At 44.8% G+C, this 22,105-nt stretch overlaps 2 protein-coding genes across 3 annotated transcripts in view; one reads left to right on the forward strand and one right to left on the reverse strand.

Moving 5' to 3' along the window:
• Nucleotides 1-1,593: 1,593 nt before the first annotated feature.
• SLC7A6OS (solute carrier family 7 member 6 opposite strand) lies at nt 1,594-22,049 on the reverse strand. The gene is made up of 5 exons (XM_073659310.1): nt 21,788-22,049; nt 15,275-15,631; nt 10,591-10,791; nt 8,141-8,267; nt 1,594-2,023 (listed from the first exon to the last, which is right to left on the reverse strand). The coding sequence occupies exons 1-5, from the start codon at nt 21,956-21,958 to the stop codon at nt 1,908-1,910; spliced, it is 972 nt and encodes a 323-aa protein (XP_073515411.1). The 5' UTR covers nt 21,959-22,049; the 3' UTR covers nt 1,594-1,907.
• PRMT7 (protein arginine methyltransferase 7) overlaps nt 21,758-22,105 on the forward strand; it is a 62,506-nt gene continuing 62,158 nt past the window's right edge. Inside the window, exon 1 of one of the 2 annotated variants that reach the window (XM_073659307.1) lies at nt 21,758-22,102. The gene's annotated coding sequence lies outside the window, so the exon portion shown is untranslated. The remainder of the gene's footprint in view (nt 22,103-22,105) is intronic. The other variant, XM_073659305.1, reaches the window with a different exon arrangement.

Consider the following 22,105-nt stretch of genomic DNA (forward strand, 5'->3'; position numbering starts at 1 on the left):
GGAAGACGGCATCTGATCCAGTAACACAGTGGATTATGCCTAAATAATTATGGCTGGTGTGATCATAACACAAACCTGGGAAATAAACCAGCTGATACTCAATGTAATCCAGAATAATAGGATAGGACACTAACATTATGTACAGAAGGGGGAAGAATCCTGGAGACTTAAAATTACAAGTTCAATGAGTTTTTTTGTGTGGTGCAGACTGAGGGACTCCTTCAGATCTTATATTTTGGGTGCCATTTTACAAGACAAAGGGAGCAGGTCTCCACTACAATCCTGACTCTTGTATGTTTTCTTGTTCCTCAGACTTTTTAAATAAAGTTTTGATGACTGCGGTTTTTCCAACATACAATAAAGTACAACATGAATATATGACTGATGGTTTTTCTTTTTAAAGACTTATGTGCATATGTGTTATATTCTTTTACTCTTTTCCTAACCTTGTAAGAAGTCCTGATCTGTGCAACATCCGGCTGAATTCCACAAAGAATGGCATTACTACTTTTGCAAAAATGTAGGAAAATTTTGGTAAAACCAGGAAAGAAATTCTATTTTCAGGATTGTGGATTACCTAAGTTTTCAGTCTCAACTGCAGAAAACCTTAAGTGTTTAGTGGGTGACATAGGAACAAATCATAATCTATGCATTTATTTCACGAAAAGGCCAAAAACTTCTTTGAGAGTTTTTCTTGCTCAAGAAGGTCAATAAAGGAATGAAACTTCTGTCCATTTGTCTAAATGCATTTTTGTCCTTGATAGAACAGCACAGGAGGTGGGTCGGCTCTTCCATTCAGAGAAGAACAGAAATGTGATGCTTTAAGGGGATTTTCTGGGTTTCTCATTTCCATGTTGAGAGGCGAGTGTCACTGATGGCAGGAAATGTGAAAGAATGGGACTAGGGCACAGGATAGCTACATGATATCTCACTCCCATTCTCGTGTCCCCACCCATGCAGACATGTTGGCAAAGCCACACACCTCACATTGAAGCACATGGTGCCAGAAAACCCTTAAGTCAGTAGGTTCTTTAATGGCTCCTGTAAAGCCAGCCATGAAGTCAGTGTCAACAGAATCTGAATGGGGTTGGCCCCCCAAAAGTTAACAATGTAAGGACGGGTTAGAAGAAACTCAATATTGGGGATCCGACTGCTGGGACCCCCACCAATGCTGAGAATGGGGCAATGGTGATGCATCGCTACATTGTGCTTGGCCATCTCCGGCAGTACCATTGACAATTAATCATCACCAACCCCTTTAAGGCCAATTTCTCACATGTGACTTTGTAAAACCTGTACAATGGGAAGGCTTGTAGGGAGCAAATGCATAAAATAGCATTTATGAAATACAGCGGACAATCGCATATTGGTACAATATGAATAATACATATAACATGGGCTTTACATGGCATTTTATATTGTAAAATGGATGACCACAGCACCTTATATACAGATGTGAAGCTGTTTTTTGGAACAGCCATGTTTCTACGTTTCTGTATAACAAGCATGGGAATCCTATATTAATTCTTCAGGTCATGATTAGTAACACTATGGTGCAATTCCCAGTTATACAAAAGTTATTAACGTAAAATCCACATTTACAGACCGCTTTATATGTGTGAAACAGAACATACATTGAAATATATACAATCAGGTAAAGGTTACACTGAGAAGACCTCACCATTGTTATCAGGGCCCATTGCATTATAATGTAGCAAGGCTGAATAATGCAGCTAGAGACATTGTGTGACTATCGGGACAAAAGAAAATGAATGAAGTGGGACCCAACTAATAACAGAGAAAGTCAAGGGAAAAAAAAAAGTAACGTTCAGTCAGGTAATCTTGCCCTTAAAACAGAACACTGGTGTATCGCAGAGAGAAGCCCTCCAAAGTGTCGTACGCCCCCGTTAGTCAGAATGTGCGCTCTCGGGAAAATATTCACAGTCTCTTGACCTCAGATAGTAATCGTCCCATGCGTGGCCTCGGCCGTGCCCGGAGTCCTCATCACTGTCTTCATAATAACCTGAGGATATACAATTGCATGGTTGCATTACATTGCAGCTGCGCACCACGTCACTATTGTATTTTTATTATTGTGGACTCGTATTATAGGCACCAAACTGAAGAAAGGCAGAAAAACGCCATGAGATTGCGGAGGTCAGGCTTCCTGTAGTTTGGATAATCTGCTGCTGATAAGTGATTTTATAATTAGAGAGCTGCAGGTTTCCTAGTCATGTAGTCCTCCATATTCATGGGCTCTGTATAACTAGCCCCACACCACTGATTGGCAGCTTTCCGAGTACACTGTGCATAGGCAGAAAGATGCCAGTGATGTGGGCGGGGTTATACACAACTCAGCATTCAGGGAACTTGTAGATCTGCAAAAACGGATTTTATCAAAACTGCAGCAAGCAGCACAGTCAGTGACACATTTCTGGAATCAGGGTCTTTGCCCCTACATCAAAAGCCTGGTAACATTCCCTTTAGAGAATTACCCGCTTGTCCTCTAATCTTTTGCTAATAACGTACAACCCCTTCCGCCAATCGGGTGGTGAGCAGCGCTGATGATCTGCTTTGACAAGGGCTTTCAAGGATGTATGCACGGCTGGGAGGTCCAGAATGTTCCTGGGGGCACTTATTGCAGGATATCATCCGATGTGAAAACGAGCAGCCCAGGCAGCTGTAATGTTCTTGGAGTCGCCATTTAGCAGGTGGAGTTTTATTTTGCATATAATCTACAGACAAACATTGCTTTGGGCAACAGAACCTTCCAAAAATAACAAGGAACATATAAAAGGTGCCAGGCGTTTCATGATACCTGTGCCAGGGATTACACATGCAAAAGAAAATCACTCCGTTGGAGTTTTTGTGACTTGCTTGTCCCATTCACTTATAGTAAAGCAATGTAGCACCGAGCGGACCTCGGCCCCTCGACGGCTGTAGCCTCAGTCGCCACTTTGGGAGATTATAGCAGGTCATTAGCGGTGGTCCAATCTCTCATTGTAGAAAATTCTAATAAAAAGTTGTCAAGTATTGAAAAAAAGTGATTTATTTATAAAATTTGGTTTAGTCTGTGAAATGGCCACAGTGTGAATGTGCGCTTACACATCGCACGTATACCAACTTCTGCTCCGGCTTATTTCTTAGTTTTTGTTTCTATATATTGCAAATTAAGCAATCGCAGAATAGATTGTAGCAAACGTCTCTTTTGTGGAGTAGAGTAGACTCCACTTTTCTGGGATGAATTTATCCGTTTTCCCCTCTTTGTAGTAATGAGAGAGGTATAAACATTCGGTGAAGGGTAGAGCATGAACTATTATGTAACATCTGGGCCCAGAAGGATTGGGCTCTGGGCCATTGCCAGACAATATGTCAGATTTATGGCTTTTACATTTAGGACAGGGAGTATATGGTGATGAATAGTGTTGAGCGAGTATGTTCTGTCCGAGTATGCTCGGGCCGAGCTCCGAGTATTTACAGCTGCTCGGTGATATGGTTGAATCGCTCCCGTGTTAATGATTTGCGACTGTTTGACAGTTTTATTACATGTGAGGAATGTCTATTTCTTGCACATTCCTCACATGTAATAAAGCTGTCAAACAGTTGCAAATCATGCACACAGGAGCGATTAAACCATATCACCGAGCAGCTATAAATACTCGGAGCTCGGCCCGAGCATACTCGGACAGAACATACTCGCTCAACACTAGTGGTGAAGAGAACTAATGCGGCTGTCTCACCAGGCTCTGAACCCTCACAGCCACATCCTCTTCTCCATAAAATCTGGTGGCAGTTGCAGCTGTGACCCGGCTCATACACACAGCAAGAATTTGGTCTCCTGGCAGTTGGAATCCTCTTGCTGCAGTTTGTGTATTTGGTCTCCTGGCAGTGGGAATCATCTCCTGGTCTTTGAAATCTAAATCCATGGCTACTGTTCCATCTTCTATCTGTTGCTGCATTCCCGAGAAATCATCCTTTCAATTCATATACAAATAAGACATTAAGTGCTCCCGGTGTGACAGAGCACACCTGTGAATTTGTCTCCTGAGGTATCCTCGCTCAGCACCAGCCTCTTTAGCTTAATTCATAGCTCACTGTCTGATTTCCTTGCCTGTCACGTGATGCCACAGACTGATACATTAATCATGCTAAGGAGGCTGGTGCTAGAAGGAGAAACAACCTGGGGACTTGGCTCCAGTCCCATGTCACACCCAGAGAACGTAAAGCTGGATATTTAATATGAGTGAAACCGCTAATTTCTCAGGAATGCAGCAACAGATAGAAGAGATAAAGGTGCTGAATGATTTATATTTCAAAAGACCTTTATGCTCATATGTGCAATTTTAATGTGGATGATCTTCCTACACAGATTTCCTTTATGTGTGGCCTTGCCCGGGGCAGCACTGCCCAGGTTTCCCTCATATCAACCAGGTATCTGGCAACTATTGTCCCCTCTAAATTGAGAAACAATGGATACAAATGCAAAAAAGAAAAGCAATTCAGGATGATCTAAGCTCAGCAGAAACATCACATAGTTTAACATTTTGTTTATTGCCACTGAAGAAGCTGCCCAGTTGTCCCCACTTGGTCTTTTTTTTCCTATTACAACTAAAAGTAAGAAAGCATGTTCATTAAAAGGGGTTGTCGTCCTCTGTTTTTTTTTCTATTTAAATGCATGAATGGGCTAAAAAAAAATCATTTTTGCACTTGGGTTTCATTAATAATTTTGCACCATTTTGCTTCAACCATCTCTATTTCTTTGCACATTGAATTTTGATGTGGTCTGTGGTCATAAATCAGTTGAGAAGAGCTCAGAAAAAGTCAGATAAAAGATTGAGATACTCTCGCATTGGATTGGTAAAATGGGTTCTCTCAGGGTTTCTCAGTTAACTCATTTTACGGCCAGCAATAACCAATGCAACTCAGCAGTGATATAAGGCAAACTGTGCAAAATCTTTAATGTAGCCCAACTGTAAAAATGATTTTTAGCCAAAAATACATGCATTTAAGAAAAAAAAAGTGTCCCCAAAGCAGAGTCCCCTCTTAGGAATGGGTCTACCCATAGTGCTCCAGTTCTAACATAATTAATATTTGCGATCGTGGAATTAACCTTTAATGCTGCATGACACGAGTCTATAGGATGCAGACAACCGGTCACCTGTAAGTCAGGATCTGATCTAAATATACTATGTGACATTGTGTTCCTGCACCCCCCATCCTCCGGCGATTGTAACCCCTGCATGCCCTCACACCATCAGGAGTACAAAGTATTTTCCTGCAGTGCTTCTTATAAAACAAATGGGATATCACAACATTTTCATACGCACATTTATATAAAAATGGTTATAACAAAAGTTGAAGAAATTGTCTGTAATGGAGAAGACTCCAAATACAGAAATCAACAAGTAAATCCATACTCTCCAATGCTTTATGATCACAGCTGGAGGATTTCTAGAACTTCTCCTCCGGCTGTAGATGTACTTTCACTGCTCCTATTGTCAGACACGTCTGAGGTTTGCTAATACTTTGATCTAAGATGGGGTGTAACATCTCATAATCCGGGTGGCTCTGCTGATCTACAATGTCCTATGCCAGTCCGCCTACGGGTGCAGGGAGGACACCTCCAGGTGAGGGAACAGGTTTTGTAATGAGCACAACAGATCTGGATTTCCAAGCATCCTCCACACCCAAAATGTGCAAGACTAGTTATACTGTGTCCAAAGGGTTAAAAGTATTGTAATACATAGGTGACCTAGTCGTCCTGAACCAGAATCACAGAACCCCATCCTCCCGACATACAAGACTTTCTCCAAGGATAATACATTACAAGTATCTTAAATATTTTCTTTCAATGTGTACTTTAGTTTCTATGCTCTGTGCGGGTTTCCTCCTGGTACTATAGAAATAATAGTAATGATATTACTATTTTCCAACTACCAGAAGGAAACTCACACAAGCACAGAGCCTATATAGTAAATTACACATTAACCAGGCCATGACCGGCCCATTTACCTCCCCCATTCCTAACCGTCACATTTGGGGGCTTTTTGTACATGCGCTTTTAGGCTGTGTGCCCACGTAGTGTTTTTCAAGCGTTTTTGATGCGGAATTTCCGCAGCAGAAACGCTTGTAAAACGCTTGGTAACCCGCACCCCATGGTCCCCAATGGGATTCCGCAAGTTCTATGCCCACGCTGTGGATTTTTCCGCAGCGTTTATGCTGCGTTCAAAAATCCGCAGCATGTCAATTAATTTTGCGTTTCCGCAAGCAGAATTGCCTTTGTCCAATGCATAAAAAACGCAAGGCAATTCCGCATGTGGAAAACGCGTGATAAACGCGCGAAAAACGCGCGATAAACGCGTGCGGAATTCCGCATGCGTTTTTCCGGGAGAGGACTTGCAGAAATGAAGCATTTCTGCAACGTGGGCACATAGCCTTAACGTCTCTAAAGAAATGTTCTCACTCAGAAATTCAAAGACTTTATCTTTTTTTTATACTGCGATACATTGGGTTTCAATTTTTTTTTTTTAAGTTGCTCAATTTTCGCGCTTTTTATTTTTACACTACACATTGAGCCCCACATATGGTTTTAAAAAATCTTCGGCACATTTGAACATATCAATATATAATTTTTTATTGCAGATTTCTCCTGTAACTGGGGCTAGTATATTTGCCCTAGTTAATGGGGAATTTCAGCCTCCTGTCTACATAGCACGGCTTAATGTCTCCAAAGACCCAGCAGCTCCTGCTACAGCAAGCAATCCCATGATCACCGGATCCGGACGTGCTGTCAGCACTTCCTAATCTGTATACTCAAGTGTTTGTGTACATGGTACTGAACGGAGATCAAGAAGTTAGACTATAATAAATCAGGTTTCCGTTCTCTGTGGGGAGTCTGGCTGAGCCTGACAGCAGGTTCTCTGCCCTAACAGCTACACATTTGTGCAAGCTGCTTACTCTGCACTGACATTTCATAATGTCACTGCAGAGTACTGTGTGGACCACCCAGACATTTATAGTCTAAGCCAAAATGTCTTTTCAATTCATCAAAACTTACTACGCTTAGATAGAGCCACGTTTTTTTTCTCCTTTAGGAAATTTATTAGCATTTATAGTCTAAGAGAAGTTCAGAAATACGTTACCACCACTACCAACTACAACAACAGTGAGCTGTGCATGCAAGGTATACCAGGAATATTGATGAATAAAAACACATTTGCAGGCGGGAGTAGTCCAATATTCCTCCTCACTTTTGTGGATTTAAGGTTTACTTCATTCTGCACCCTTCGATGTGGACTCCATAAAATACATGAACGGTATGACTGTGTGTTATTAGCTTCGTTAGGTTGTGTGTCTATAATGATGACTTTTTTTTCCATTTCAGACCACGTTATTAGTAATAAAAGCAGACTAATAAGTAGTCCAAAAGGTTACACTCACTTTTTTTTCGCCATTGTACGTACAGTTGTTGGTCTGATTGCATACCATAAAGAGCTGTACAATGCCACTAGATTAGGTCCATGTGTGCATCTGTTGTGACAACACTGTGGTGTGTCACAAGTTTTTCATGTCAATCAAAAAAAGCTGAAAGTTTGTGAACTCAATGTCCTATGTTCTGTAAGAATGCAGATCAGCTTAGCAGGCAGCAATGTGCCCTCCGTCACCACCACCATTGTTAGGCGTTGATGTAGGCCGCCATCTAATGGGCAAGTTAGAATTTACAGGGGTTTTCAAATAATAAAAATACAGCCTTATTAAGGGGAGTTCACACGCTGCAGATGTAGATGAATGGGATAAAATGCAGAACCCTCAGAAGTATAATCTGCCATATGTGAACATGGCCTATACTACATAAACTAGGGCTTTACTAGCTATGTGCAGATATGGGGGCCAAGAAGGACATGGTTACATCATATGACTATCAATGTCATATTGACGACCTGTGCCCACGGCTGTTCTGCACAGTCTCTAAGTCACAGGAATGATGGCACCATGTACACAATACAGGGGTTGTTGATTTTGAGGTTTCTATAGTTTGTACCTACAAAAAATGAGATGTCATAATATAACATATTGCAGCCTGACTAGTTCATAAAGCTGCTCTGTGGATCAGTAAATTATTATTACAGGTGGAAATTACCCCGGTATCTCTCCTCCCGATCGCTGCACTCTTCGTCTTCTTCATCCGGATAATCATTTCTCCAGTTGTTTTCTTCATTCTCATCATCCTCATCTTCATACACTTCATCCGGCTCATCATCAGGCATCTGAGCAAAGTGCGAGGGAAAAAAATACACGTGACAAAAATAGTGAGAATAATAATAATGTAAAAGAAAACTGTAAGGGATTATTTTGGTACCTGTATTAAAGCATAATCCACAGGATAGATTTATGACAAATTCACAGAGTCAGCCAGATAACGGGGCTGTGTCACGTGTCAGTCAGAGGCGAGATGGCCCCGTGTATACCTAACTCCAATCATTTATATGGGGGTTAGGAAAAATTTTTAATCCTTTAAAAAGGATCAAAATGACCGTAACAAAAATATAGTAGCCATTACATTGCCCACAGGTATTAGGCTAAGTGCCCACTATGCAGAAATGCTGCATATTTTTTCCGCTTCTCCCTGGCAGGAAAAACGCATGCGGATTTTACATGTGTTTTTCCCGCCAGGTAGAAGCGTTTGTAAAGCGTCTTTGCATGCATTTCTGCATGCGGGTTATCAAGAACTTTTCCAAGCGGTTTTAGCATCACTTGGAAAAGTGCTTGACAACTTGGTCACACTATATAAATCCATGCAACCGGCATGGCTTTATATAGTGTGACCAAGTAATAGTTAAAAAAAAAAAAAAGTATAAGAATGGTGAAAAATAAAAAAGAAAGATTATATTTACCTTCCGATGGCTCCTGGTCTCCTTCTCCGCTCCGTCCGGTCTCCCCGGTGTCTCACGGTGGTGTGAAGGACCTGCGATGACGTCATTGAGTCATGTGACAGGTCACGCGCCCGCAGACGTCAGCGGTCGCGTGACCTGTCACATGACTCAATGACGTCATTTCAGGTCCTCACACCACCGCGAACCGCCCAACACATCGCACGCATCGCTGAGGAGGCCGGGGGACATCGGAAGGTAAATATAATCTTTATTTTTTATTTTAAATTCTTTTTTTTTTTTACAGGTACTATGGTACCCGGGTCTGGATGAGAGTCTCCTCTTCTCCAAACCCGCGTACCATCCGCACATTGAATCGCTTCATATCCGCATGTGCAGGTGTAGTGATGCGGATATCAAGCGTTTCAATGCAAGTCAATGGCGGCAATTACGCTGCGTTTCTGCAAAATTAATGGACATGCTACGTATTTTTCCGCAATGATAATCCGCAGCGGAAATTTCCGCAGCATGTGCACAGCACAAGCGGATTTTCATTGGGGACCATGGGGCATGTATGACCAAGCGTTTTCGCTGCGGAAATTCCGCGGCAAAAAACGCTTGAAAAACGCATAGTGATCACGCAGCCTTATAAACCAGTATGCTTACAAAAGGTCTGTCACCCCCAAAACACACACACAACCATTTATACCTGAATTCAGTCTCCAGCCCTGCACACACTGACCCTGCAGGGGCTGAGGGAGCACACAGTGTCAGTGTGGGTGGGCTTTTATCCCTCTCTCCCAGGTTATACTAAATTCTCTCTCACAAAACTGTATACCAATCTCTTCTGCTCCCAAGACTGCAATTTCTGAAGGCGGTGCAATGCCCCCAAAAAAACAGAAATTCTGGCGTTTCAATTTATATTTTCTTTACACTATTTACCTTATGGTTTAATTATATATTTTGATAAACTGTAGTTTTCCAGACTCCAAGATATCAAATTAGTTTTATTTTCTTTATAATGATAAAGTAAAAAAATCTTATTTTCAGATGTGGAAAACATGCGTTTTAATTTTCTTAAATATTTCAACAATTTTTTTTTGTGACATTTGACTTATTTTTTCATCCCCTAACGGACTTGAACCTGTGATTGTTTGATCACTTGTACAATATACTGCAATAATACAGTATTACTACATGTGCTCAGACCTTCTGTGAAGGCCAGCCTCTGGCTTCATAACAGATTGAAATTTTGACTATATACTGTGGCTGTGCGTCAAAGATTTATAAAACAGGAATGATAGGGGAAGGGGTCTTCAGAAGACCCCGGCTGCCAGATAACATGTCAGAACTCCATGACCGAGTCACACAAGAGCCCAAACCACCACTTCACAACCTTTTAACTCAATCCCTTACAGTGGTATCTAAATGCTTAATGACCAGAGCTAGCTCTGCTCGCTGCTGTTGGAAACAAGAGGCAGCTTCACAACACAGCCAGCATCTGTTGTGTATGCAGCAGGATCAGCTCCTGAGCCTGCTCCATATACCTGACCTGTGATGAAAACATACGTCACAGGACGTTAAGATATAATTCTTCAGGGAGCAATAATTGTGCATATTGATTGTCACTCAGTTTAACTAGAAACAGATATTTGTTTCTTTAATTATTTGTATCTTTATGGGAAACTATTTTTGTATGAGCTCATACAGCAGATCTTACCAGCTCCTGCTCATAGTGGTAAGGCTGGACAGAGAGAAGGTCCTGGATCCAGTTATTTGGATACGACTCTGCATAGTAAATGTCATAGACAAACTCTTCCGGGTTCTCTCTGTGCTCCGAGCTGTGGCCTTCCTCAGACACAGCCAGACGTTCCCGAATCATCTGCACGGAATTACACATGACGGTTTCCGGATCAGAGACCTTCAGGATAAGAAAAAAAATGTTATGCTTCAATGTATTCTTCTATGCTATAATATATATACAAATTCAGTGTGCATATTTATATATGTGTAATATATACACTGCTCAAAATAATAAAGGGAACACTCAAATAACACATCGTAGATCTGAATGAATGAAATATTCTCATTGAATACTTTGTTCTGTACAAAGTTGAATGTGCTGACAACAAAATCACACAAAAATCATCAATGGAAATCCAATTTATTAACTTATGGAGGCCTGGATTTGGAGTCACCCCCAAAATTAAAGTGGAAAAACACACTACAGGCTGATCCAACTTTGATGTAATGTCCTTCAAACAAGTCAAAACGAGGCTCAGTATTGTGTGTGGCCTCCACGTGCCTGTATGACCTTCCTACACCGCCTGGGAATGCTCCTGATGAGGTTGCGGATGGACTCCTGTGGGATCGCATCCCAGACCTGGACTAAAGCATCCACCAACTCCTGGACAGTCTGTGGTGCAACGTGACATTGGTGGATGGAGCGAGACATGATGTCCCAGATGTGTTCAATCGGATTCAGGTCTGAGGAACGGGCGGGCCAGTCCATAGCTTCAATGCCTTCATCTTGCAGGAACTGCTGACACACTCCAGCCACATGAGGTCTGGCATTGTCCTGTGTTAGGAGGAACCCAGGGCCTACCGCACCAGCATATGGTCTCACAAGGGGTCTGAGGATCTCATCTCGGTACCTAATGGCAGTCAGGCTACCTCTGGCGAGCACATGGAGGGTTGTGCGGCCCTCCAAAGAAATGCCACCCCACACCATTACTGACCCACTGCCAAACCGGTCATGCTGAAGGATGTTGCAGGCAGCAGATCGCTCTCCACGGCGTCTTCAGTCTCTGTCACATGTGCTCAGTGTGAACCTGCTTTCATCTGTGAAGAGCACAGGGCGCCAGTGGCGACTTTGCTAATCCTGGTGTTCTGTGGCAAATGCCAAGCGTCCTGCACGGTGTTGGGCTGTGAGCATAACCTCCATCTGTGGACGTCAGTCCCTCATACCACCCTCATGGAGTCTGTTTCTAACCATTTGTGCTGACACATGCACATTTGTGGCCTGCTGGAGGTCATTTTGCAGGGCTCTGGCAGTGCTCCTCCTGTTCCTCCTTGCACAAAGGCGGAGGTAGCAGTCCCGCTGCTGGGTAGTTGCCCTCCTACGGCCCCCTCCACATCTCCTGGTGTACTGGCCTGTCTCCTGGTAGCGCCTCCAGCCTCTGGACACTATACTGACAGACACAGCAAACCTTCTTGCCACAGCTTGCATTGATGTGCCATCCTGGATGAGCTGCACTACCTGAGCAACTTCTGTGGGTTGTAGAGTCCATCTCATGCTACCACGAGTGTGAAAGCACAACCAACATTCAAAAGTGACCAAAACATCAGCCAGAAAGCATTGGTACTGAGATGTGGTCTGTGGTCCCCACCTGCAGAACCACTCCTTTATTGAGGGTGTCTTGATAATTGCCAATAATTTCCATCTATTGTCTATTCCATTTGCACAACAGCATGTGAAATTGATTGTCAATCAGTGTTGCTTCCTAAGTGGACAGTTTGATTTCACAGAAGTTTGATTTACTTGGAGTTATATTCTATTGTTTAAGTGTTCCCTTTATTTTTATGAGCGGTGTATATATTTATATATGTGTAATATATATACACACAAACACACTCTAATATTGTTAGTAAGGATGAGCAGAAATACGTAAGGTCTGGATGTAAAATCTAATTATAGGGTATTTTACAGCCTCGGCCAAAATCCCACCTTCCCTTGCGGGTCTCCTAACCTGAGCCAATACACTCACAGGTGAGGACTACCAGGGGGACGATGTAGCAGCCTATATTCTGCCTGTACTACAGCAGACACAGGCATAGACTGTGTCTGCTTCACCACCATCATCACTTTGCTTGTGTCCAAGGGAGTATGGCAGAAGGTAAAGGGGTTCTTTGGTGAAACGAGTTATCACCCATCCACACTCAATGATCAGTGGGGGCCGACTGCTGGGACCGGCACAAACTGGCCGAACAGGGAACCTGTTTTAGAATGGAGCTGCAGGGACATGTGTGACCACCACTCCATTCATTCCCTATGAGTGCAACTTATTTGCACAACAGTTCCACACGTGTCCACAGGTTGCATTTGGTATTGCAGCCCCATTTTCTTCACTCCAGTGGAGCTGAGCTGTAATACCAGACACGACCCATGGGCATGGGAGGCGCTGTTCCTGGAAGGTAGCAGTCATGTTATAATACTCACCAAGGATCCTTTGCCTCATTACATTTACAGCACTTAATTGATTCTCATCATTTTCCCACTTTGAGGCAGATTTGAGTATATACAGCAGCCAATGAGAAGAGGCAAAGGTGGAGAGGGAGGGTATAGAGCAGCAACGACTAGACCGGGGGGTGTCAGACTAACAGACCCACTGTCAGCACTGATCTATACAGTGGGGCACTAGAATCACCCTACGAGGGGCCACATTACGGTATGTGAGCCTAATTAGATTGTTCCAACCATGGTAGTATAATTTACCAATAACCAATACATGAAAAGATGCAGTAACTTACTTTAGTGTCTGATAAATGGCATTAAAAGAATCCTAAAGACCTGCAAAGCACTTTGTTGATGTTGCATTTTTTATTTTCTTCAAAATTGAAAAAAGGGGGTGTCCCATCTCCATATTCACAGCGTGTACCATAAATGCCCCACCTCCAGTGCATGTGCGGCTCTCATTCTTCTATCATCAGGCATATCCTTTGGTTCCCACCCCAATTATTGCAGGGGACCCATGAACAATATTCCCTGATGCCAGTCCTGCCGGTAGACATTGGCGCAGTCTGCAGGAATCAGCAGGGTTCTCACTCGGTTTGCCTCCCCATTCTTATGTAGACTCTGGATCTACAAGGTCATAGGGATCAGACATGCTGAGAAGGACTGTGGGGAAATTACTGGGGGAAGAAAAGTCCCCAAATATATTTTCTATTATTGGAAGACATGTTGGGGATATGATCAGTGGGGGCTGTGAGCCAGGACCCGATTGTTAAGGGGACGGTTGCAAACAACTTTATTAAATAATGGAAAACAACCGAACCCGGGGTCCGCGATGCAGCCTAGAGGACTGCGGCCGAACACCCTCCGGGTAAGAAGGAATAACAACCAATTAATGTATAAATCCCTCCAGTGATACTTCACACCGTGATGGGAAAAGGGATTCGCACTATCTCCGTCAACTGCACGAGAGATGTGCGACAAATAACGTAGCCGTAGCCCTGTTAACTGCACAGAGGCTACGCAGCAGAAGCTAAGAAGTGTGTGTGACTCACGCCGGCGTATACGTGCTCCCAGCCAGTGTGCGACCGGACTGCAGAGTAACTCTCCACGTGACTAACAGGCGGTACCAGGGATATGGAGCCCGCAGTCTGCTGGGGTGTATAGCGACCCCCTTGATGGAACCAGACTGTCAAACGGAAACTACCTGCTTCCCTCCAGCTAAGACCGCCTATCCCCAGCTAAACCTGCCTGTCCGAAGCTAGGCCTGCCGAAGCGACCTGTGCTAATCAGCCGAGCGAACTCCGGCATCGGCAGGTCACGGAGAGAGCAGCTATAGAGCACGTGGAGCCCAAACAGACAAGTGTCCACAGAGGAACACAACCTTAGCTCAATGATCAGAACGCACCGCCATGTTTGTGGTAGGGCTATTTAAAGACTAAGCCCTGCCCACAGTCGCAGTATTGGTCGCACTACTGATGACGTCACCCGCGGTCAATCAGGCGGTGCCAGGTCACTGGATCAGCTGACACCAAACCACCAATCACGGTCCGCCATGTCACGGGCAGTGCATCCTGGACTTAGGCTGTAGCAGCCCTGTTCCCCTCCGCAACCTATGCTTAACGCTACTAGGAACAAAGACCCAAGAGACAACTTGTACATCTCGTGCACTAGCTAGGCGTCTAGAGCAGCATCTGCCCTGGCTGGACCAGAATGGGAGACCACAGAATCCACTGATGATTCTGACCCAATTTCAGATCCAGCAAACGCCCGACGCCTAACACCAATGGCTGGAAGAGGGGCACAACCTGTAACCAGTGGACTTCCAGATGATATTGGTCCTGTTCATTGTCATTTACAGGTGCTGTCCAGATCTTACCAGCTGATGGGTGGTAGGTCATCAGTATGTGTCTGCTCCGCACATGGCTTAGTGCCAATGCTAAGCACCGCAGTTTATATCCCACTGTGCTAGAGCAGATTTCTCCCACCAATCTCATATTGATGACCTATCCCATCATCAATATGCAAGTCCTGGACAATCCCTTTAACTTCATGATGCACAGAGATGTGTTATGGGGAATGGAGCTCATAGTGATGCCCGTTTTGTCAATCTAGCAACATATCCGCTACTATATCAGAAAGCGCCACAGTTCTTCCTCCTGCCCACACAAACCTTGAGATCACCAGTTTCCTTCTCAGTTTCTTCCTGTTCTATATCAAATACTTGGAAGATCTCATCTTTTCTGCCCTTGGAGTCGGTTTCGTCTTTTTTGGAGGCTTCCGCTGTTTCCGGCACAAGTTCGTCCACAGGGCTGGCAGGTTGGCTATTGTCAGACTTGCCGTCTTCCTCCTCCTCACATTTTTCTCTGAGGCTGGAGACTAAGCGGTAGCGACTTGCTTGGCGTTCAGCATCTTTACTGGCCCTCAAGTCTTTCTGGATCTGCTGTAAGTTCCCAATGGGGGGACGGGTCACCCGGGGGTCGCTGTCTCGGGATATGGCGTCCTGCACGTACTTCTGGAGGGGTTCATTCTAACAAGGGACAGAAAAACACAGGAGTGTGAAGTTTCATAAGGAAATAAGAAATGGTCCGATTCATCAGCTGCAATTTATTTAAGTCACTTTTCTTTGTCTTGTCTTATTCATTGATGTTTTTTGTGCCAAATGAATCAAAATGTCCCATGCGGTTTTAGAATTTGGCACAAAATAAAACACTTTTTAGCTTTGTTTTTGACACATTTTGTGACTTCTAGTGGAGAATTTGCAAGTTTCACTAAAATGTCACAAAAATTGCACCAAAGAATTCAGGAGTCCATAAAATCCCTCTGGGAAGGTGGAAAACATTTGTACCAAGTGTTGTAACTAGTGTTGAGCCACCCCCGTAGTGTTCGGGTTCGGTTCGGTTCGTCGAACACCGGGATGTTCGAGGAACTGTTCGTCGAACTGTTCGTCGAACACCTTAGAACACCGTCGAACACCGTTAAAACCAATGGCAGGCAAACAAAAACACATAGAAACACATAGAAAACACCTGCAAAGGTGTCCAAAAGCTGACAAACTGCTCAGAAGACACTCTCTTTAAAAAAGCCGGCCGGCAAATTCAGCAGCGGCATACACCGGTACCCGACAATTTAGACAAGAAGGAATAGAGCATCACACATAGATTAGATAGATAGAAACATGTCAGTCACACATATAAGAAGCACAGTGACAGTGTTGGTTACTGCACTTATCATTTAGTGTAAAGGATTTATTAAAAAAAATATTAGTGTTTTCATGCACCGTCTCTTTAAAAAAGCCGGCCGGCAATTCAGCATCTGTACCCGACAATTTAGAACAGAAAGAATAGAGCTTCACACATAGATTAGATAGATAGAAACATGTCAGTCACATATATAATAAGTACAGTGATAGTGTTGCTTACTGTACTTGTCATTTAGTGTAAAGGATTTATTTAAAAAAATAATAGTGTTTTCATGCACTGTCTCTTTAAAAAAGCCGGCCGGCAATTCAGCAGCGGTACCCGACAATTTAGAACAGAAAGATAGAGCATCACACATAGATTAGATAGATAGAAACATGTCAGTCACATATATATGAAGTACAGTGATAGTGTTGGTTACTGTACTTGTCATTTAGTATTAAAATAAAGGATTTATTATTAAAAAAATTGGCGTGGGGTTCCCCTTAATTTTAGGCTCTAGCGGAGGTTAAGCAGACGGCTGGGGCAGATGTTTGAAGCCTGGGAAGGGGGTAATACCCACGGAGCTTCCCAGGCTACTAATATCAGCCCCCAGCTGAATACATAGCCTTTACTAGCTATTAAAATGGGGGACACCCCAAAAAAAATGACGTGGGGTCCCCCCTAATTTAATAGCTAGCAAAGGCTAGGCAGACAGCTGGGGGCTGATATTAATAGCCCAGGAAGGGAGCCATGAATATTGGCCCCCTCCCAGGCTAGAAACACCAGCCGTCAGCCGCCCCAGAAATGGCGCATTCATAGGATGCGCCAATTCTGGCACTTAGCCTCGCTCTTCCACGCTGCCCTGGTGCGGTGGCAGGGGGTAATAGGGTTGGGGTTGATGTCAGCTTATAATGCCAGCTGACATCAAGCCCAGGTTAGTAATGGAGAGGCGTCTATAAGACACCCCCATTACTAACCCCATAGTCAAAGTTAAAAAAACACAAACACCCAGAATAAAGTCCTTTAATTGAAATAAAGACACAATCCTTTATTGTTCTAAATTAAACCATACTTACCATCACACCCATTCCAGCTGAAGCCAACGATCTCCTGCAATAAAAGAAAAATAATAAACCAACCTCATCCTTACCTTTCCATGGTTCCCATGACAGCTTCAGCTCTGCTACATCGAGATGACTGGCTGGACCGCAGCAGAACGCTGCCATCCAGTCTGTCATCCCGCAGACACTGAGAAGCGCAGGCATGCTTGCGCTCCTCACTGTCTCGCTGTGACGGCATAAAGATGAGCCGAGGTCATGTCCAATGAACTCGGCTCACCTCATGCACGTCACTGACAGCGTGGGAAAATTCTCACGCTGAAGCGCTGATTGCAGGAGAATTTTCCCACGCTGTCAGTGACGTGCAGGAGGTGAGCTGAGTTCATTGGACATGAGCTCACCTCATGCACATCACTGACAGCGTGGGAGAATTCTCCTGCACTCAGCACTTCAGCGTGAGAATTTTCCCACGCTGTCAGTGACGTGCATGAGGTGAGCCGAGTTCATTGGACATGACCTCGGCTCATCTTTATGCCGTCACAGCGAGACAGTGAGGAGCGCAAGCATGCCTGCGCTTCTCAGTGTCTGCGGGATGACAGACTGGATGGCAGCGTTCTGCTGCGGTCCAGCCAGTCATCTCGATGTAGCAGAGCTGAAGCTGTCATGGGAACCATGGAAAGGTAAGGATGAGGTTGGTTTATTATTTTTCTTTTATTGCAGGAGATCGTTGGCTTCAGCTGGAATGGGTGTGATGGTAAGTATGGTTTAATTTAGAACAATAAAGAATTGTGTCTTTATTTCAATTAAAGGACTTTATTCTGGGTGTTGTGTTTTTTTTAAATACTTTACTAGAAATTCATGGCGGTCATGTCTAATACTGGCGTGACCCCATGAATTTTGGGCTTGGGGCCAGCTGATAATACCAAGCTGGCCCTAACCCCTTTATTACCCAGTGAGCCACCGCACCAGGGCCCTGGATGAGTTGGGTACAGCGCCGGAAGATGGCGCTTCTATGAACGCGCCATTTTCCGGGGTGGCTGCGGACTGCAATTTGTAGCGGGGGGGGGGCCCAGAAAGCTTGGGCCTCCCTGCGCTGCAGATTCCAGCCCCCAGCTGCCTAGTTGTACCTGGCTGGACACAAAAATAGGGCGAAGCCCCACGTACTTTTTTTTTTAATTATTTCATGAAATTCATGAAATAATTAAGAAAAAAAGGGCTTCCCTATATTGTTGTGTCCGGCCAGGTACAAATAGGCAGCTGGTGGTTGGGAGCAGCCCGTTCCTGCCTGCTGTACCTGGCTGGACACAAATATAGTGCGAAGCCCCACTTCAATTTTTTTAAATTATTTCAGGAAATTCATGAAATAATTTAAAAAAAATTGACGTGGGGCTTCGCACTATATTTGTGTCCAGCCAGGTACAGCAGGCAGGTACGGGCTGCCCCCAACCACCAGCTGCCTATTTGTACCTGGCCGGACACAACAATATAGGGAAGCCCTTTTTTTCTTAATTATTTCATGAAATAATTTAAAGAAAATTGACGTGGGGCTTCGCCCTGTTTTTGTGTCCAGCCAGGTACAACTAGGCAGCTGGGGGCTGGAATCCGCAGCGCAGGGAGGCCCAAGCTTTCTGGGCCCCCCGCTGCAAATTGCAGTCCGCAGCCACCCCGGAAAATGGCGCGTTCATAGAAGCGCCATCTTCTGGCGCTGTACCCAACTCATCCAGGGCCCTGATGCGGTGGCTCACTGGGTAATAAAGGGGTTAGGGCCAGCTTGGCATTATCAGCCGGCCCTAAGCCCGAAATTCATGGGGTCACGCCAATATTAGACATGACCACCATGAATTTCTAGTAAAGTATTTAAAAAAAACACAACACCCAGAAAAAAGTCCTTTAATTGAAATAAACACACAATTCTTTATTGTTCTAAATTAAACCATACTTACCATCACGCCCATTCCAGCTGAAGCCAACGATCTCCTGAAATAAAAGAAAAATAATAAAGCAACATCATCCTTACCTTTCCATGGTTCCCATGACAGCTTCAGCTCTGCTACATCGAGATGACAGGCTGGACCGCAGCAGAACGCTGCCATCCAGCCTCTCATCCCGCAGACACTGAGAAGCGCAGGCTTGCTTGCGCTCCACAGTGTCTCTCTGTGAGGGCATCCAGATGAGCCGAGTTAATGTCCAATGAACTCGGCTCACCTCATGCACGTCACTGACAGCGTGGGAAAATTCTCCTGCACTCAGCGCTTCAGCGTGGGAGAATTCTCACACTGAAGCGCTGAGTGCAGGAGAATTCTCCCACGCTGTCAGTGACATGCAGGAGGTGAGCTGAGTTCATTGGACATGAGCTCACCTTATGCACGTCACTGACAGCGTGGGAAAATTCTCCTGCACTCAGCGCGGGAGAATTCTCACGCTGAAGCGCTGAGTGCAGGAGAATTCTCCCACGCTGTCAGTGACGTGCAGGAGGTGAGCCGAGTTCATTGGACATGAGCTCACCTTATGCACGTCACTGACAGCGTGGGAGAATTCTCCTGCACTCACCGCTTCAGCGTGAGAATTTTCCCACGCTGTCAGTGACGTGCATGAGGTGAGCCGAGTTCATTGGACATGAACTCGGCTCATCTGGATGTCGTCACAGAGAGACGCTGAGCAGCGCAAGCAAGCCTGCGCTTCTCAGTGTCTGCGGGATGAGAGGCTGGATGGCAGCGTTCTGCTGCGGTCCAGCCTGTCATCTCGATGTAGCAGAGCTGAAGCTGTCGTGGGAACCATGGAAAGGTAAGGATGAGGTTGCTTTATTATTTTTCTTTTATTGCAGGAGATCGTTGGCTTCAGCTGGAATGGGCGTGACGGTAAGTATGGTTTAATTTAGAACAATAAAGGATTGTGTCTTTATTTCAATTAAAGGACTTTATTCTGGGTGTTTGTGTTTTTTTTAACTTTGACTATGGGGTTAGTAATGGGGGTGTCTTATAGACGCCTCTCCATTACTAACCTGGGCTTGATGTCAGCTGGCATTATAAGCTGACATCAACCCCAACCCTATTACCCCCTGCCACCGCACCAGGGCAGCGTGGAAGAGCGAGGCTAAGTGCCAGAATTGGCGCATCCTATGAATGCACCATTTCTGGGGCGGCTGACGGCTGGTGTTTCTAGCCTGGGAGGGGGCCAATATTCATGGCTCCCTTCCTGGGCTATTAATATCAGCCCCCAGCTGTCTGCCTAGCCTTTGCTAGCTATTAAATTAGGGGGGACCCCACGTCATTTTTTTTGGGGTGTCCCCCATTTTAATAGCTAGTAAAGGCTATGTATTCAGCTGGGGGCTGATATTAGTAGCCTGGGAAGCTCCGTGGGTATTACCCCCTTCCCAGACTTCAAACATCTGCCCCAGCCGTCTGCTTAACCTCCGCTAGAGACTAAAATTAAGGGGAACCTCACGCCAATTTTTTAAATAATAAATCCTTTATTTTAATACTAAATGACAAGTACAGTAACCAACACTGTCACAGTACTTCATATATATGCGACTGACATGTTTCTATCTATCTAATCTATGTGTGAAGCTCTATTCTGTCTGTTATAAATTGTCGGGTACAGATGCTGAATTGCCGGCCGGCTTTTTTAAAGAGACAGTGCATGAAAACACTATTATTTTTTTTGATAAATCCTTTACGCTAAATGACAAGTACAGTAAGCAACACTATCACTGTACTTCATATATATGTGACTGACATGTTTCTATCTATCTAATCTATGTGTGAAGCTCTATTCTTTCGGTTCTAAATTGTCGGGTACCGGTGTATGCCGCTGCTGAATTGCCGGCTTTTCATGTTTCACTGTTGGCACTGTTCCCATCGATTTGGGCAATCACTGTAATGCCACAACCACCATGGCTGTGGCATTACAGTGAGTGGCATACAATCCCTGCATGATTGGTGCTCTAAATAGCGCCAGACATGCAGGACACGCTTTTGGTGCACGAACAGTTATCGAACATAACCTCGAACAGCCAAATTTTTTGCAAATCGTTCGGGTTCGTCGAACAACTCGAACACCGCCCAAAACAGCTTGAATTTGAGATTGGCGAACAGTTCTAGTCGAACACCGCTCATCTCTAGTTGTAACTTTCTGAAAAGTCACAAATCATGAATCAGGCAAAAATAGCAAATCATCAATAGCCAATGAAGAAGCAGAAAATTCCATTAGTAAGTTGCCCCAATCAGAAGGGAAGAAACAATCTGTCCGAAAAGAAATAAAAAGCAGCAACTCTGAGAGGGAAAAAAGGTTAATACGGTGATTAGCAACCTGTGGCTCGGCAGGTTCTGTGGAACTACAACCCCCAGCAGGTGCCGCGGTGTATACAATGTGTCTCTCTGCTGGAGGCCCGCCCAGCATGCTGGGAGTTGTAGTCCCCGTGCCCCCGTCAGTGGCGCCTCGTACCTGGGAGCTGACGGTGGCCGCTAGCTTGAACACCTGTGTGCGGACTGCTCCGGCCTCCGCGCCCCTCTCCTCCTCCTCCTCCTCGGTCCGCGGCCTCTTGCAGCTGATGATGAGCGCCCCCGCAGGCTCTGCCCCCCGCTTACGCTTCACGCGGAGCACCGCAGCCTCCATGGCCGGACTCTGCCTGGCGCACGTATTACATCACTCTCCCCAGCCATGTCGTGCTGCGGGCGCAGCCATGTTTTAGGTGGAACAGCACACGTGCTTCCGGTATGTTGCACTGTGGGAAGATGGCGGCCTCCATGCACTAACGTTGTA

Source organism: Phyllobates terribilis, unplaced genomic scaffold, assembly GCF_046119375.1.
Source record: "Phyllobates terribilis strain yellow unplaced genomic scaffold, ASM4611937v1 Scaffold_13__5_contigs__length_258822181, whole genome shotgun sequence".
NCBI classification, from domain to species: Eukaryota; Metazoa; Chordata; class Amphibia; order Anura; family Dendrobatidae; genus Phyllobates; species Phyllobates terribilis.